This window comes from Odocoileus virginianus, chromosome 2 (genome assembly GCF_023699985.2).
Source record: "Odocoileus virginianus isolate 20LAN1187 ecotype Illinois chromosome 2, Ovbor_1.2, whole genome shotgun sequence".
Classification (NCBI taxonomy): Eukaryota; Metazoa; Chordata; class Mammalia; order Artiodactyla; family Cervidae; genus Odocoileus; species Odocoileus virginianus.
Genome location: NC_069675.1, coordinates 28395515 through 28413959, shown reverse-complemented (window position 1 = coordinate 28413959; position 18445 = coordinate 28395515). Strand labels below are relative to the sequence as shown.

The window sequence follows — 18445 nt, the reverse complement described above, 5'->3', positions numbered from 1 at the left end:
GGTCCGCAGCCGGCTAGCTCTTCTCTGGAATTGCTCAGTCCCTTTGTTCTGCGAACGGCCGGCAGTGTGTTCGGGCAGGTTAATTTTCTCTCTCTCTCTTGCTATCCCCCAGTTTAAGTTGCTATATCACGTTAGCTCCCTCCAATTGCCCTCAGGGCATTCGGGCCTGGTCCTTACCGGAAGCAATGCCGCCGGCTCCTCTCCTTTCCGCCCCCACTTGCTGGTGGCAGATGCGGGCGTCTGGGGTACTTTTCTGCTGGGAGTTGCTTTTAGGCATGTAATCTGTGGGTTTTATTTATTTTTCCTCCCAGTTAGGTTGCCCTCCGAGATTCGAAAACTTCCCCCAGACCCGCCAGCGAGAGGGTTTCCTGGTGTTTGGAAACCTCCACTACGACTCCCTTCTCGGGACGGGTCTCTGTCCCCAGCTCTTTTGTCTCTCTTTTTATCTTTTATATTTTGTCCTACCTCCTTTCGAAGACGATGGGCTGCTTTTCTGGGCGCCTGATGTCTTCTGCTAGTGGTCAGAAGTTGTTTTGTGAAGTTTGCCCAGCGTTCAAATGTTCTTTCGATGAATTTGTAGGGGAGAAAGTGGTCTCCCCGTCCTATTCCTCCGCCATCTTGTCTCCTCCCCCCCGCCACCCCAGAGGATTTATATTTTCATGTGGTCACATCTGTCAACCTTTTCAGATTTTTTTTCTTCTATTACTGTTGGGCTTAGAAAGGGATTTCCCATTCAGTAAACAAAACACTATTTGATGGATTTTTCTCCTAGTTTTAAAAAATGATTATATTATTTGCAGTAATTCTTTTTAAAATTATTTTCCTCCATAAACATTTTTTTAAAATAATTTTTCTTTATTATTGTTGGCCATGCTGGGCCTTCCCTACTGCTCAGGCTTTGCTCTAGTTGCAGAGAGCAGGGCCTGCTCTCTAGTTGTGTGCGGGTTTCTCACTGTGGTAGCTCCTCTTGTTCAAGAGCACAGGGTGTGCAGGCTTTAGTCGTTGCAGCTCCTGGGCTCTAGAGCAGAGGCTCAATCATTTTGGTGCACTGGCTTCTTTGCCTCATGGCATGTATCGGCAGGCAGACTCTCCACCACTGAGCCCCCAGGGAAGCAGTAATTCTTTAACTCCTCTGGACTTAATCTTGGGACATGACAAGAGGTCAAGACTTTAATACATTTAAAAATTAACACATTTTCCCAATCTCTTCAATGGATTACCCATTTCATTCTGGTAGACTCATGATTGCTTGCTTAGAGTAAGTTCTGGTCCTAGTCAAATGGCGTTTTACTAATTTCTTTTGTTGTTGTTTCTGTTTTTTAAATATTTCTTTACTTTTTTATTTAGCTTCATCAGGTCTTAGTTGCATCATGGGAGAACAGCACATGGACTCTCTAGTGGTGGAACATGGGCTTAGTTGCTCTATAGCATGTGGGATCATCCCAGACCAGGAATCGAACTTGTGTACCCTGCATTGCTAGGTGGATTCTTAACCACTGGACTACCAGGGAAGGCCGCATTTTACTTATTTCTATTCACTTGAATACTGAATGTAACTCTACATTCCTTTTGCATTTTTATTTATATAGTATCTTTATTTACCTGTTAGTAAAATCTTTCACTAAAGAGGCTATCATTTCACATAATCATCTGTTTCTCCAATCAACATTTACTGGCTAATCCACAATGCTGGGCACCGAGGATCTTAAGATGGACCAGACAGGGTCAACCTGCTCGGGGAATTCACAGCTAGAATTCAGGCAGGTCAAGATGACTACAGTGGAAGGTAAGTAGTATCGTTTACTAACATCAGGGTGTCAAGGTGCTATGACAGCACAGAGGAGAAGATGCTCAAGCTGTGCTGAGGATGAATAGGAATTTGTCAGGTCAACAAGTGGGGAAAGTGCCTTCAGAAGAGAAGAAACAGCTTTACAAAGATCTAAAGATGGGCAAACTGTGTGACAAGTTTGGGAAGCTAAAAGTAGTTGAACATAGCTGAGATCATGGCATCTGGTCCCATCACTTCATGACAAATAGATGGGGAAACAGTGGCTGACTTTATTTTGGAGGGCTCCAAAATCACTGCAGATGGTGAGTGCAGCCATGAAATTAGAAGACACTTACTCCTTGGAAGGAAAGTTATGACCAACCTAGATAGCATATTAAAAAGCAGAGACATTACTTTGTCAACAAAGGTCTGTCTAGTCAAGGCTATGGTTTTTCCAGTAGTCATGAATGGATGTGAGAGTTGGACTATAAAGAAAGCTGAGTGCTGAAGAATTGATGCTGTTGAACTGTGGTGTTGGAGAAAACTCTTGAGAGACCCTTGGACTGCAAGGAGATCCAACCAGTCCATCCTAAAGCAGATCAGTCCTGGGTGTTCATTGGAAGGACTGATGCTGAAGCTGAAACTCCGGTACTTTGGCCACCTGATGCAAAGAACTGACTCATTTGAAAAGACCCTGATGCTGGGAAAGATTGAAGGTGGGAGGAGAAGGGAGTGACAGAGGATGAGATGGTTAGATGGCATCACCGACTCAATGGGAATGAGTTTGGGTAAACTCTGGGATTTGGTGATGGACAGGGAGGCCTGGCATGCTGCAGTTCATGGGATCGCAAAGAGTCAGACATGACTGAGCGACTGATCTGAACTGAACTGAGTAAAGGGTGCACACAGGAAGATGACGGGAGATGGATGAAATAAAGGCCAGGTGTTAAGGAAATTTGATTTTATCTAAGTGATGACTAATCCAGAGAGTGATGAGGTCAGATGCATGTAAATTCCTTTGGTGGTGATACAGAAGATTGATTGGAGGGACAGAGGACTAAGGTAGGGAGACCATAAAAAGGAGAGTGCAAACAAGGGCTTGAACTGACACTGATCGGGAGAAAGTCCCAAAGAAGATGGCACAGACCTATGAGGTGCATGGGAGCTAGAGTCAACAGGATGTAGGAGATAAGAAAAAGAAAGCAATTTAGGATGAGTCTAGTTTCCTAGACTTGTTGACAAGGTTGCAAGGTTGTCATTTGCAGAGACAAGGAGTGAACAGTTGGAAGTAGGTTTGAAGGTGGGTTCTAGGAGAGGCTGAGTTCATATTTGAATCTGAGGTGCTTGTTGTACATCTAGGTACATCTATTTAGAGCACTGTTGACAACACATGTCTGGAGCTAAGAAGAAAGTTTTTGAATGTATATGTGGATGGATATTAGAGTCATCAATATCTAAGGTCAGAATTGAAATTGTACATGTGTATGAATTGTGAGAGTTGGACTATAGAGAAAGCAGAGCTGAAGAATTGATGCTTTTGAGCTGTGGTGTTGGAGAAGGCTCTTGAGAATCCCTTGGAGTGCAGGGAGATCCAAATGGTCCATCCTAAAGGAGATCAGTCCTGGGTATTCATTGGAAAGACTAATGTTGAAGCTGAAACTCTAATACTTTGGCCACCTGATACGAAAAGCTGACTCATTTGAAAAGACCCTGATGCTGGGAAAGATTGAGGGCAGGAGGAGAAGGGGACAACAGAGGAGGAGATGGTTGGATGGCATCACCGACTCAGTGGACATGAGTTTGGGTAAACTCTGGGATTTGGTGATGGACAGGGAGGCCTGGCATGCTGTGGTTCATGGGGTCGCAAAGAGTCAGTCATGACTGAGAGACTGAACTGAACTGATGAATTTTCCAGCCAGGAAGAGAAGAAAAGAAAACTGAGACTGGATCTCTGGGAATGCCAATTTGAGGGACAGATGAAAGAAGCAGAGTTCTTTAAAAGTTACTGTGAAGAGGGACTTCTCTGATGGTCCAGAGACTAAGACTCCATGCTCTCAATGGAGAGGGATAGGTTTTATGTTGGATGCACTGCCTACATGGATATTGACTTATAGTTCTTCCTGAATCAGTTAGGATTTGAGCAGAGAAGTCAAAATTTTATGAATGATACCGACTAGAGGATATATCATAAGGATTATATAGACATACACAATTGTGGAAATTAGTGGAAGACAGCAAGGCTATTGCCAGTGCACCTAGTGTTTTTCCTTCAGTCTTTATGGGTCACCAGCCTGGGCTTCCCTGGTAGTTCAGTTGGTAAAGAATCTGCCTGCAATGCAGGAGACCCCGGTTTGATTCCTGGGTCAGGAAGAGCTACTGGAGACGGGATAGGCTACTCACTCGAGTATTTTGGGGCTTCCCTGGTGACCCACATGGTAAAGAATCCCTCAAGAATATTATGCTTAAGCAACAAAAGTCAGATATAAAGAGGACATACTATATGATTCCCTTTATGTGGAATTCTAGAACAGGCACAATCTGTCTAAAATGATAGAAATCAGAAGAAAGTTGCCTTGGACAGGGGTGGAGTTGGGAGGGGAGTGACTGGGAGAGGAAATTTGGGGGGTGGGGTGGGGGAGATAATGGAAATGTTCTTTATTTTGGTAAGGGTATGAGTTATACTAGTATATGCATTTTTCAAAATTCTTTGAACCTTACCCCTTAGATGTGTGTATTTTATTATTTGTAAATTTTATCTCAGTTTCAAAAAAATGGAAAGTAAATGAAAATGGTATCCTTAGAGCTAATCACAGACTAATAGGCCACTAAAGTACGCAGTGGTAAAGAATCTGCCGCCAATGCAGGAGATGTAGGAGATGGAGGTTCGATCCCTAGGTTGCAAGGTTACCCTGGAGTAGGAAATGGTAACCTACTCCAGTATTCTTGCCTTGAAAATTCCGTGGACAGAGGAACCTGGGAGGCTACATACAGTCCAGGTCACAAAGAGTTGGCCACCACTAAGCACGCATGCAATAAGCCACCAAAGAAAATATATGACATGTTGTTTTCTTAAATCTGCTTACTGGGCAGCTTATGAGAAACCAGTCTCAGCAAGGGACACCCTCACTCTAAGGTTGGAAAAGAATCAGAAGAGCCTGAAACTCCAAGATTCCTCTCCTTCAGCCAGAAGAGAAATAGGAGGGTAAGAGAGCAGGTGGGAGCCCAAGACAGAACAACTAATAAAAATACTAGGCAGATAAATTCAACATCAAGCTGGAGAACTGGGATTTTTATTTCTTTTCTCCAAAGTATAAATTCGTCGACTGTTCAGTAGAGATCTGATTTCTCAGTGTGTTGGGGGTAGGCGCTGGGGAAGAAGACAGTGAGAAGGAGAAACACACAAACCCTCCAAATACTGAGAATCATCACAAATTCGAAACTAGATAACACAATTTCACTGTATCCAGAGGAAACATTCCACAGCCATGCGGGGAACCTGACTCTGTCCGACTTTCCACAGGAGTTCTAGTCTGCCTCATTATCATGATGTTTTCGTTTTTCTAAACAGCATCAAATAACAAAAAAAGGTCTCCTTTTCCAGCACTTGGCGGTTTGGTGACACATTTTACGCAGTTTCTCTTTGGTAATGCAGTCAGCCTGTGCACAGGCAACTTTAGGCATGAACGCTCAGCTGGAGGCAGAGAGAGCTTTGTCCAGAGATGCCGGGCAGCTGGGCTGGAGACCCTGAGGGGAGGAGAGACCTGAAAGGAGGGGCCCGGGGCTTGAGCTTATCGGGGAAGCCTTTCTCCTGTGTTCTCTGGTCACAGCACTATGGAGACTGGAGGAGCAGGGGCCTGAAAGGTCCTCACAGCCTTTACAGACTTAAGTCTTCTTACAGGTTTGGGTTAATTTTTAACTTCCTTGGGGTGAGATCAAAAACAAAGGCAGGCGCTCTCACCCCAGGGCTGGTTCTGCAGCTCTTTGTCCTCAAGTCTCCTTCTGTCTCCTTTGTCTCCAGGCACCGGGGAGGCTGAGAGAAGGGTCACGTGGCACAAATGGGGCCCTGCGCCTGGCAGTCCCCTGGGCTCCCTGCAGAGACCAGGCTTCCCAGTCTTTCAGGCGACAGCCTCGTTTTTTTCATTTTTTGTTTCTGTTGTCAATGTGGCAGTGTGTCCACAACCTTGGGGTTCCCTCATCCTCAAACTCCAGTATCCAATTTCTAAGATTTCAATGTTTTTAAGGTCAGTGGAAATTTTTTAAAAAGAAACATCAAGCTAATGTATTCTTACTGCAGAAAGGAAGCTTTGTTTTATTTTTGCATAAACCTGACACTCAGTAGGAGTTTTCAGATCTTGAAAGATAGACACACTATTTACCTGTAGAAAATGCACCAGGTCAGGTACTTTTCAAAACAACCAGTCACTCAGGATCCTTCCCTTTCTAGGATGATTTTAGCATTATTTTTAGGAGGCGCTAGTGGTAAAGAACCCACCTGCCAATGCATGAGACTTAAGAGACACAGTTTCGATTCCTGGGTTGGGAAGATCCCCTGGACGGCAACCCATTCCAGTATTCTCACCTATAAAATCCAATGGACGGAGAAGCCTGGCAGGCTGCAGTCCATGGTGTCATAGACAGTTGGACACGACTGAGCAACTATACATACATCAAATATCACCCAAATAACTGAAGTATAAAGAATTGTTTCCCTGGGATGTTGTTTTTACCAGGGTGAAATTGCACAGCACGTAATTCATTAACACTTTTTCTCTTTTTTCATGACTAAGGTGTCAAATCTTGGAGTCAGCCTGAGTAATATTATATAGGAAAATGGCCCTTTATCACTGTACTTTCCTGTGCTAAGGGGCCTGGTAGATGTCAGATGAATATTTATGAATGAATAAAGAACAGTGGGACAAAAGAGGAAGCTGGTGATACCTAAAATGGGAGGATTCCTCCTAGAATAACCAAGAATTAACTGTGTCAATAAAGGTACACCTTTCCTTTTTGCTTAATTAATTACTGGGGGAGTTTTCAGAGAAAATTGTTACTGGAAGTAGAGGAAGTTTTAGGAACCTGAAAAACCTTTAGATCCCAGAACTTCTGGGATCCCAGGTCTTACAATGCAGACAATGCAGACAAGGATGTGATGTTGAACTTGGTCCATCCATCTCACAGGCTCAGAACGGACACGGTGACTATTTTATGCCCAGAAGAATTAATTAAGTGGCTGCAGTATTCTCAGTTTAAAATGTTGTCATCAACCTGGGAAAGGGATAGAGTAGTGTTAGAATCCAATCAGTCCTGACTGCAAGTCTCTGCTCTGAGCAAGAGGGAAGACAGAAACATTTGGTAAAATGTTGCCCAAAGCATCTCTCCTAGACTCCTGGCTGCTCTGGGGAAATAGTACTGTTGCTCTGTTGATCTCACAGACCTAAGTTCAAATTCTGTCTGTGTCCTGAGGTACGTAGTCTGATAAAAGAAATGTAGACACTGTGAGGCACGGCATTGAGCTCTAAAGAAAACTCGGCCAGCTAGTTTCAATCTTGGAGATGCAGTTGAATGATAGCTGCTCCTGTGAAGATGAAAGACAGGGAGAATGTGGGGGTGGTGGCAAAATTGCATAAGAAAGTGGGACCTGTGGTTCAGAACTGGTTGGTCCTAGGGGAGCTTGGCATGGCTAATGGCTGGGCCTCAAGTCCACTTGTTGAGGCTGATACTACAGTCCCAAGTTCACCATCAGTTTGTTTTTTGCTGGTACTGATGCATATTTTTCTGGAAGCAGTCACTCTGGGTCCTTTTTAGAAGCCCTGACTGCCTGGGACTTTATACTTTCCTGGTTCAGCATCCTGCAGCAGGCAGGTCTAAGGGCACATGTTCAGATGTTAAAATTCACGTATCAAATACTCAGCAGTACTGATATTTGGGGCAGGATCATTGTTCTGGGAAGGCTCTTCTTTGAGTCAATCAGTCAGTCACTAGTTGGTCAGTCACGTCCAACTCTTTGCCACCCCATGGACTGCAACCCACCAGGCTCCCCTGTCCATGTAATTCTCCTTGCAAGAATACTGGAGTAGGTTGCCATTACCTTCTCCAGAGGATCTTCCCAACCCAGAGGTGGAATCCTGGTCTCCCATGTTGTAGGCAGATTCTTTACGGCCTGAGCCACCAGGAAGCCCAGGATTGTAGGGTACTAGGATACTTTGCAGCATCCTGGCCTCGTCCAACTGTGACAATCCAAATGTCTCCAGACATCGCCAAATGTCCCTAAATGGCAAAATCATCCCCAGCTGAGAGCCACTGCCTCAGACAAGTTACCTTCAGTGAAATTCTTCATATAGGCTATTGTGATGACTCGTATTAATTCATTCAGTTGCCAGAACAAACTGAGAAACTTAATGTCAGTTCATGTGGAGTTTACTCACTGCCACTTCTGCCTTAGACTTGAATAAATCTAAGGGTCAGTCAGCTTGGGGGTTCCAGGCTTTAGAGGGTTCTACTCTAGTCATGTCCATTCCCATGGCGCCAGGGATTAAAAGGGCCAAGAGAAGGTGCCCACTGGACCAATTGCTTCCCTTCTGGACCACATTATATCAGATCAAAATTCCTTTCTCTGAAGGGTCACATCTGCTTTCAAAGCTGACGTAGTCACTTCTCTGGGTCCCTTTTCCAGACCTGTGGGCCATGCCACTGAAGAGGCCCAAGTGGGCCCAAGGAATGTCACCACTTATTGACTGTGTGGATGGAACTTGGACAAGCAGGCTGTATTCTTCACCTGGAAACTTCAAATGTCAAGTGAGGGCCTGCCCCCCTCCTTCTTACACCACCAGCCCAGAAACAGATTGTAGTTGATAGAGAATCATGAGCAGTTCCACATCCTGCCACCCCACCCCGCACTTTCTCCACACCATCTGCGCAAAGTGGTGAGGAACACTGGCTTTAAGTGGAAAATCAAGAGGAAAAAGAAGAGAAGATCCCAAGAGCCCAGAGAACGGCCCGCCTGCTCAAGCTTTATACTCTCCCCTGGGCGGAGAGCACTACCTAATTGTTGGTGACACACTCCCCAGAGAAACACCAGCATTCTTGGCAGAGTTGCTTTCCTGTTTGTCTCTCATCAACTCATAAAACGGGTTTCTCCCCTGGGCTGTGGACTCCACAGTCAGGCATTATTTGCTTGCCGGTCTCTCCTCCACCCCCGGCCCCTTCCTCTGAGAAGCAGTCTGGCTGATCCTCCTCCAGGTGGAATGAATCACTCTCTTGATTCTGAGTCCCTACGGCCTGTTAGTCACACCCTGACTAAGCACTCCTGTATTCCATTACACCTTGCACTCAGGTGAGTCCTAGTAGAAAGCACTCCTCAAAGACAGAGGACAGCTGACTCCTCCAGCTTTTCCCCAGTGGGCCTGGAGCAAGGCCTCACACGCACCTCTCAGCTGCTCAGGCCCACTCACTGAATCAATTAACTTTAAAAGTCGACCTGGTTGGGATTAAAGTCACTGAGTTGTTTTGTTTTTTTTTAAGTCACTGAGTTTTATGAGAAAACCAGTCCAACCAGTTTCCACCTTCTTGGCTCTTAGATCCTGAGGCTGGTTTATTTTGCCAACTTAGATCCCTTCTTTCAACATTCACTTCACAACTGGGCCCCCAGAGCTTTTTAACCTTGTAAAGACTGGAGATATCAGGGAAAAGAAAGTTTTAGGGGTTATATTAGTTTCCTAGGACTGCTATACAAAGTACCACAAACTTGGAGGCTTAAAATAATAGAAATGCAGAGAAAGACAAATATATCATATCACTGATAGGTGGAATCTAAAAAAAATGATACAAATGAACTTATTTACAAAACAGAAGTAGACTCAGGCATAGAAAACTCGTCTCAGAAAACTCAGACATAGAAACTCATGGTTCCCAAGGAAAAACAGGGGGGAGGGAAAATTGGGAATTTGGGATTAGCAGATACATACTACTAGATATAAAATAATCAACAAGGACCTTCAGTACAGCAGAGGGAACTATATTCCATATCTTATAATAATCTGTAATTAAAAAGAATCTGAAAAATAATACATATACAGTATTAAAACTTAATCACTTTGTTCTACAACTGAAACATTGCAAATCAGCTGTACATCAATTAAAAAAAAGAAAAAAAATAGAGATGTATTCTCTCATGGTTCTGGAGGTTAGAAGTCCAAAATCAAGTTGTGGGCAGGGCCACGCTCCCTCTGAGGATCACAGTGGATGGTCCTTCCTTCCGTCTTCCAGCTTCTGGTTGTTATGGCAAACCTTACTGTTCCTTGGCTTACAGATGTGATTTCTCCATTCTCTGCCTCCATTATCACATGGCGTTTTCCCAGTGTGTCTTCTTTATATATATTCAAATTTCCCTCTTTTTATAAGGACACTAGTCATTGGATTTATGGCCCACCTAATCCAGTCTGACCTCATTTTAACTTTCAAGTAAGGTCACATTAACAGGTACAGGGGATTAGGACTTGAACCCAAACCCTAATTAAGGGAATATGAAAAGTAAAAGTGAAAGTTGCTCAGTCCTGTCTGACTCTGAGATCCCATGGACTATACAGTTCATGGAATTCTCCAGGCCAGAATACTGGAGTGGGTAGCCTTTCCCTTCTCCAGGGGATCTTCCTAACCCAGCGATAGAACCCAATTCTTCCACATTGCAGGTGGATTCTTTACTGTCTGAGCTACTGGGAAGCCTTTAAGATATTGCGATCACACATTTTATTGTACTTTGATGATATATGTTATAAACCTCATAAGACATCATTATTATTTTTTACTTCAAATAATATCAAACTTGGGAAAATCTTGGTGAATATTTTAAATTTTGTTTTATACTGGAATATAGTTGACTTACAATGTTGTGTTAGCTGCAGGTGTACAACAAAGTAGTTCAGTTATACATATTTCCATTCTTCTTCAGGTTCTTTCCCCAAATAGGTGTCATAGAATATTGAGTGGAGTTCTGCATGCTATACAGTAGGTTGATTATTTTGATTATTTGTTTTATTGTTGATTATTTGTTTTATATATCATAGTTTGTTATTTTTACACTTTATTTTGTATTAGAGTATAGTTTATTGACAGCGGTGATTCCTCCTTTAATTTTTTTCTGCCTTCCCTCATTTTGGAGTGGCTTCCATTATGTTCGATCACTTGATATTGTCCCACAGATCACTGAAGTTTTGCTTAGTTTTTAAAGTCTTTTTTTTTTCCCCTCTTCCCCACTTTGGCTGGTTTCTCTCGCTGCGTCTCAAGTTCAGTAATCTTTTTCTCTTTTTCAGCATCTAGTCTGCAGTTAGCTTCATCTCTAATTCCATTTGGGTTTATAAAAAATACCTTCCATTTCTCTTCTGTGTGTTCATGTTTTTATGGAGTGTCATTCTATTCATGTATATCCTGTGTGTGCGTGCATGTGTGCCAACTTGCTTTGGTTGTGTCACTTCAGTTTCTCTCTGAACCTCAATTTCTTCTTTCATAACACAGAGCCAATACTTTGTATATCTCAGAGATACTGTGAGGATTAAATGAGATAGTACATGCTTATAGTTTTAGCCGCCTTTTGCAGGGCATTTGGGGGCTTCCACAGTGGCTCAGTGGTTAAGAATCTGCCTGCCAAAGCAGGAGACCTGGCTTAGACCACTGGGTCGAGAAGATCCTCTGGAGGAAGACATGGCAACCCACTCCGGTATTCTTGCCTGGAGAATCCCATAGACAGAGAAGACTGGCAGACCACAGTCCATAGGGTAGAAAGGAGTCAGACATGACTGAAGTGCTGAGCACACACATGAGCACGCTAAGTGTTTAGATGTACCAGGCCTCATCCTAAGTCCTTTATGTTAAATATCTCACATATATTTGAACTTCACAACACCTCTGAATGGAAGACACAGAATTCACCGTTCTAATTTGCCTCCTTAACTCAGTAAGAAAACCCTGTCTGCTGAGTGAGGATTATCATCCTGAATATGCAAATTAAACAAAATGGCCCAAGAATTATTAACTCAAAATATTGTCTATGAAGCACAGATTCATGGCCATGACTAACTCTTTTCTTGTATCAGAGAAGGCCCAGAAGTTTCTTCCAGTCTGTTTGTTCCCAGATAGAATGAATCTTCTCTTCTACCTTAAGGGCTCCTGTGGGGGCGAATGAGACAGGCTACATAAATGGTTGAGTTCCTTGGTGACGTTGAGTTCCTTGGTGTGTACATAAATATTACATGCCGAAGTTTGAATGGGAGTGTGTCATAAAGTCTGAAAGTCTGGCATCACCCTTTCAAGTATGCAGTGTTGCTCAATGGAGTGGCATTGTTGAAGTGACCCATTAAAAACACATGAGAAAAACAAGGGGAGGGAAGATAGCTCCTGGGAGGAGGGGAGTGGAAAGCTCCACGAGGGATCATGGGTTCTTTACCTGTACCCTCTCCAGAGTTTAGCCCAATGTGGAATGTATAGGAGATGCTCAGAATAGAATGAGCTCAGGATCACCTGCCAAGGTTATCAGAGGTGATTGTGTGCTCAGAACAGACAACAGAGAATTCAGTCTCTGTGATGAGATCACTGGGATACTGTGAAAGAGACAGTGCTTGGCAGAGGCAGTTACTTCCCAAACCTGACTGGGTGTGTTTGGCCCTGTATTATCTGGTTAGATGCAAGGCTGACTTCAGTGAGGGGTTAAGAGGCAGTTCCCTGCGTGGTGGTCTGGACTCCTCCACTTAAATATGTCTCCACCCAAAGCTAGGAGTCCCACTTTTAGACTTCAATTCCTTTGTGTATTTTCCCCTGTTCAAACGTAAACACCTTGTCATCGATGGTGAACTGAGAGGTTTTTTTCTCCCAATAGAGCTTCTAGTGGAGAACCACACCCTACCAGGTAAGAGCTGCAGAAGGAAAATCTGAGGAAGGTAGATGAAGAGAGAAGAATTTCCGATCTTTTCTGAGCCTGTGAAAGGGCATCAGTGCCCAGAAGGAGCCCAGAAGGCAGATGAAAAGGCAAGGAGGAGGTCTCACAGCCAAACACTAGCCTGTAACTTGGAGCAAAATGTGGCTAATTGTGGATGGGGATGGGGTGAAGGAAAATATGTCCAGTGAAGGAAATTCTCTTGTACTCATGAGGCAAATTTACAGTATGTTTAGTTACAGGCATGATTAGGAATGAGTTTGGAAGCTATGGCTGCCACCACCATGGAAAGCTGGATCCAGGTGCTTCAGGGACCAGAGATTCAGATTCAGATTCTACTTGGCTTGACCTGCCTTCAAGGTATGATTGATGTCAGATGTGTTGGGAAGTCTCACTACCCTCCTGGAATGTTTTCCCCACTGCTCACTGATGCCTGACATTCCTTTTATTTTTTTATTTTTTATTTTTTTTCTGACATTCCTTTTAACAGGGAGCTAAGCCTCACATTGGGCTGTCCTGGTAACTCAGCAGTAAAGAATCCACCTGGCAATGCAGGAGACTCAGGTTCTATCTCTGGGTCAGGAAGATCCCGTGGAGGAGGATATGGCAACCCTCTCCAGTATTCTTCTCTGGGAAATCCCATGGACGGAGGAGACTGGAGGGCTACAGTCCATGGGAGCACAAAGTGTTGGACACGACTTAGCCACTAAACAACATAAAGCCTGGCATTGTAGAACTAAACAGCAAGCTTCAAATGACCATGAGAGAGGAAAGAGAGAAGAGATGGTGTATATGACATTGAAGGAGACAGAGAAAGTCCCTGTGGCCTTGGCCTAGGGGCAGGGCGTTCGTGATGGTGGTGTCTAGGATGGTATAATTCTACTCAAGACCAACCCCATGAAGAAAATCTTTTCCCCCTCACAACAGTCACAGAATCATTTCAGAATTTAAGGTTTCTGAGAATTAGAAAACAGAAGAAAACAAGACCTTTCTTTTAGACAGGTAACCAAGGATATGAGGTGGGTGGGGAGTGAGGAGGGGGCTCAAATTCTTTTAATAGGTCTCAGACTGCCCCCTTTGAAATACAGTACTCCCCTCTGCTGGCTGCAGTGGGTATAGCGCATCAAAACCAAAGATGGCGGACTTCCGTGGTGGTCCAGTGGTTAAGACTCTGTGGGGGTTTCCATCCTTGGTTGGGGGAAGTTCCACATGTTGCCTGGGTGGCCAAAAAAAAAAAAAAAAAAAAAAAAAAAAAAAAAACCCAAAACCTGCCAGAAAACCAAAGATGATTCCCAAATCTTTTCCCCACAACCTAGGAAAGACCGAAGCGTTTACTCTCCACAAGAGATGGGAGACAAAGCAAATGTGGGCTGGTTTTCCCACCACCACTGCCCCTCAGAAATCACCCCTTAGAGTGTCTTTTGGGTTTGAATTTAAACAGGAATATCTAGCTTCTCCAGCCTAATGCTCAGTCAGTTGGTTTACATTGGCATAAATGTTCAAAGAACAGGGGTTCCACACTCCACCCACCTGATGGCAGGGCCTTGGCCACCTCCCAGGGCCTCCCTCAGAGCCTGAGCAGTGGTCTCAGCCAGTGGAGGCACGCGGTCTGGGGCGGTGGGCGGTGGGACTCTTCCACCAGGAAGAGTCCACTGTGCCCTTCTCGCTGGCCCCTGGGCCTGCCAAGGCTCTTGGCTGAGGAGGCCCTTCGAAGGGACGTTCCGGCTGCACTGCTGAGTGGCCCCGGCAGCCCTCTGCTGTGCCTGCCAGTCCTGCTGGTGCCAGTTTCGGCACAGATGTAGGAAGCAGGGGCCCAGTAAAGATTTGGGATTAATTCAGCTATGCTTGTATGACCACATAACTCAATTTAAATGCTCTCAGTTGCCTGGTGTTATGTTTGAGTATTAAGTTGCCTTGCTTAGGGACTTTTATTCATTCTTAGGAGGAATTTCCCACAAATCAATTATGAAATCAAAGTGAAAACTTTCCTAGTATTTTCCCTCTGTTACTTTGTTAACGTTTAACTTGGAACCTGCTTTCATTTTCTTCAGAGGCCTTTAGGACTTTGTAAAATGAAGAGTGGGTGCATATTCATCAAATCCCTTAGGCTGAGAAATGGAGCCTAACAGAAAAGATGTTCCCAGTATGGCTCTCCATTAATCAGTGGTATGAAGTCCTAGTGTTAAACTTCACCTCAGGTGGTGGGGGGGGTGGGAAGAAGGAAAGTGTTTACGGTTTATAGACCTTTCTCAAAGCACACTGGGAATCATGAAACATGGGTCTGATTTCAGGGGCTGGCGAATGGAAGCATATCCAATTTTAAAAAACAAATAAAATGCAAGTTATTATTTCTGACACAAACAATGAGACTCCTAAGACCCTGAGTTGGCTTTTAGCATCTGGAGAAAGATGATGAAGTGGCAATCATCGGAATCTGAAGATATTCAACCACACTCATCACCTTTGCCAATGCTTTAATATTACCACGGGGAGCTTTGCGCCTCTCCGAACGCTAGTCTCAGGATCCATCTCAGCTCTGATAGGATCAAGTGGGGCAGGAGGCTTTGCTGAGGACCCCAGTCGAAAGATGTGTGTGTTGAGAAGTGTAGCCTTGGGTGGATAACCAGCTATGGTTATGGTCACACATACTCAGAAGGGCTCCAGGCTCAAAAGGGTCCCACACTTAGGGTTAATGCTCTGTGGCCACTATCTTGACAGCTTTACCTTTAGTCACTTTAAGAATTATTCAAGAAGATAATTTTAGGAATACTTTCACCATTCTTTTTTTTTTCCTTTCACCATTTTAATGATGTTATCTTTGAATTTATGTCTTATAGATGAAGTCTGAAGGGATAGTGAAGCATGTACTTGGGCTTGGAGCCTCACCTATGCACAGTCTGCTTCTCAATGCCTCCGTGCCTCCCTATGACAGGTCCTCGGCTGTCTGTTCCCTGCCCTCTGGCTCCCTGGGCCCTGCATGTCTTCCCCCTCTCTGCCCACACTGCTGCCTCCACCTGGGTACAGGCCCAGGGAGAGTTGTGGTTGAGCGTGTGTCCTACAGCTGTCCCTGCCCTGGGCTGGTGGTGTCACAGTGCATTTGACCAGTAGCAGCAGAGGTGAGCCTCTCACTCACCCACAATCCAGGTACCGAGCATGTCCTGGCACAGAGAGTCAATCCTCTGGGGCTCTCCCATTCACCCTGGATTCTGCCTACAGCATGGCATGTCAGTCTGGTGGCTGGAGGCAGAATCCCAGAACTGGAGCTATCAGGGGGCAGCCCACCCCACCCCATCCGAGTGCCTGTGAGGGTCTGTACTCATCCTACAAATAACCCTGTGTCCGAGGAAGAAGCAGAACATTATACAGAAAGTAAGAGTGGCTCAGTTGGTAAGGAATCTGCCTGCAGTGCAGGAGACCCGGGTTTGATCCCTGGGTCAGGAAGATCCCCTGGGGAAGGAAATGGCAACCCACTACAGTATTCTTTCCTGGAGAATTCCATGGACAGAGAAGTCTGGCGGGTTACAGTCTGTGGGGTCACAGAGAGTTGGACATGACTTAGCAAGTAAACCACTACCACCACGAGAAGGCGAGAGAGAGAGAGACCATGGAATTCACAGAAATATCTTGACTATCTAGAACATTTCCTGGTGTATAGTAGATGCTCAAACAATATGTGATGAATTAAAGAACACAATCAACAGAATCTTGACTATCTAGATTTTCTGGTGCATAGTAGATACTCAAACAATGTGTGATGAATTAAAGAACACATTCAACAGATTTTTATTTATTTCAGTTGAGGTCTCATTGTACAGTGTGTGGCTCTTGAAGGCTGCTTTCTCTGTCAGGGTCTGAGAGAATAAGGGAGTAACTCATTTCTATCTAAAAATTAATGCAATTTGCTACTTACTCTTCTGAATTTCTGGAGAGTAATACAGACTTGCAGTCAGTATAACCTGTGTACCTTCACGCTCCAGGCTTTGTTGGCTGAGTTATTTACGGCCTGTTCTGGGGAGACCAGAGTCACATGTCCCCTCCTGTTGTGGGTCGTGACACCTGGCCCGTTCCACAGTCCAGCTGGAGCACAAGGGTAGATACAGACTGAGAAAATGTGGACGCACCAAGAGAGGATGGATTTGTGCAGATGCGGATGTTTGCTCACTGGTTCCCTCCACACCAGGGCACAGTGTCCCGCAGGAGCCCCGAGGGCAGGAGTGTGTGCTCCCAAGGAGGTGGGGCCTCCAGGCGGACTCGGCTTTAAGGTGGTGTGGGCAGAAAGAACATTCCAGGTGGGAAGAGCTGGCCAATTGGGGTTACTCTCAGGACTCTTATAACGCTGGGGGAGACCTGATTCCTCTTTTTTCCTGGGCACCCTGACAACCTGGCTGAGGCATCTGGCCACCAAGCTTGGGGTTCAGGCTGCACAGAGAGGAGAGGAGAGCCTAGGGAGCTGAAGATGAAGGGAGCTAGACTACACAGAGAACAAACTCGTGGTTAGCAAAGGGAAGAGGGAGGCGGGGGAGAGACAAATTAGAGGCATGCTGTTAACAGACACAGACTACTATACACCAGATAGATAAGCAATAAGGATTTTACTGTGTAGCACAGGGAAGTATACCCATTATCCTGCAATAGCCTATAATGGAATATTATCTGTAAAAATGCCAAATCCCTATGCTCTACACCTGAAACCAACACAATATTGTAACTTATCTATTTGTTGTTGATGTTCAGTCACCAAGTTGTGTCCAACTCTTTCGTGACTCCATGGACTATAACCTGCCAGGCTCCTCTGTCTGTGGAATTTTCCAGGCAAGAACACTGGGGTGGCTTGTCATTTCCTACTCCAGGGGATCTTCCCAACCCAGGGATCAAACTCTTAAATCCTGCATTGGCAGGGGGATTCTTTACCACTTAGCCACTAGGGAAGCCCTAAATCAACTATACTTCAATCTTTAAAACCTGAAAAGAAAAAACAGCAAAAGCACGTTACCTCTGCCTGTCTCTAGCGATTGTGTCAGCAGCTGACTCCCAGGAGAGTGGAGGTGGAAATCAGCTGGCATTATCAGCTTGTTCCAGAAGCCCAGGGCCGAGCGTCTTGCCTTCCAGTGCTAATCCAGGGGTGAGTGCGCGTCTTCTCCTACTGGAAGGAGAGCCTTCAGGACGCGTGCGCGGTCCAGCTCCCCACGCTCTGTAACCACGAGCAAGACCAGAACAGTACTGTGCTCTCAGCAAACAGTTGGGAGCACACAGATTTGACAGGAGTGGAAGGGATTAGGAGTCTGGTCCCAAGGAAGGAATACTAAAGTAGGAAAAGTTTCTCTTAAAGAGACAACCCTTGGCTCCCACCAAACAGTGCTTCTCTCAGGTTCTCGGCTTCCGAAGTTGGCTTCCTGGCTTAGCTGTGGCCAATAATCACTGAGAACCTAAAAGCAATTCCTCATCTGAGAGTCAACGGGTAGATTTTTTTCTTAATGAAAAGAGAAAATTACAGTCAAAGTCCCTGTTCTTTCTGTTTGTTAGGACCAGTTCCATATGTTTTTCTAAGAACTTTGGAGGAGAAGTCAATGGCTTCTTTAGCTCCGAAGGGCAGACCTGGAAAGGTCTTGAAGATGGAGAAAGAAAAGCAAAGGGCATAATGGCTTAAGACTTGGCACAGGCAGCTGGGAGCTAGTGAGCTGGGCTGGGAGAGACATAGTATGATAATCACGGCTGGCATTGTGATTCATGTTTAATCTTTGCTGTTGCCACAC

The 18445-nt window shown here is 44.9% G+C and overlaps 1 protein-coding gene across 1 annotated transcript in view; it reads right to left on the bottom strand.

Annotated features, from left to right (window-relative positions):
• The window catches only part of EPCAM (epithelial cell adhesion molecule), a 51236-nt gene extending 33399 nt beyond the window's left edge, over positions 1-17837 (bottom strand). Inside the window, exon 1 of the mRNA XM_020888891.2 lies at positions 17686-17837. Coding sequence (XP_020744550.2) covers positions 17686-17755 — 70 coding nt within the window. The 5' untranslated portion in view covers positions 17756-17837. The remainder of the gene's footprint in view (positions 1-17685) is intronic.
• Between the last annotated feature and the right edge of the window lie 608 nt (positions 17838-18445).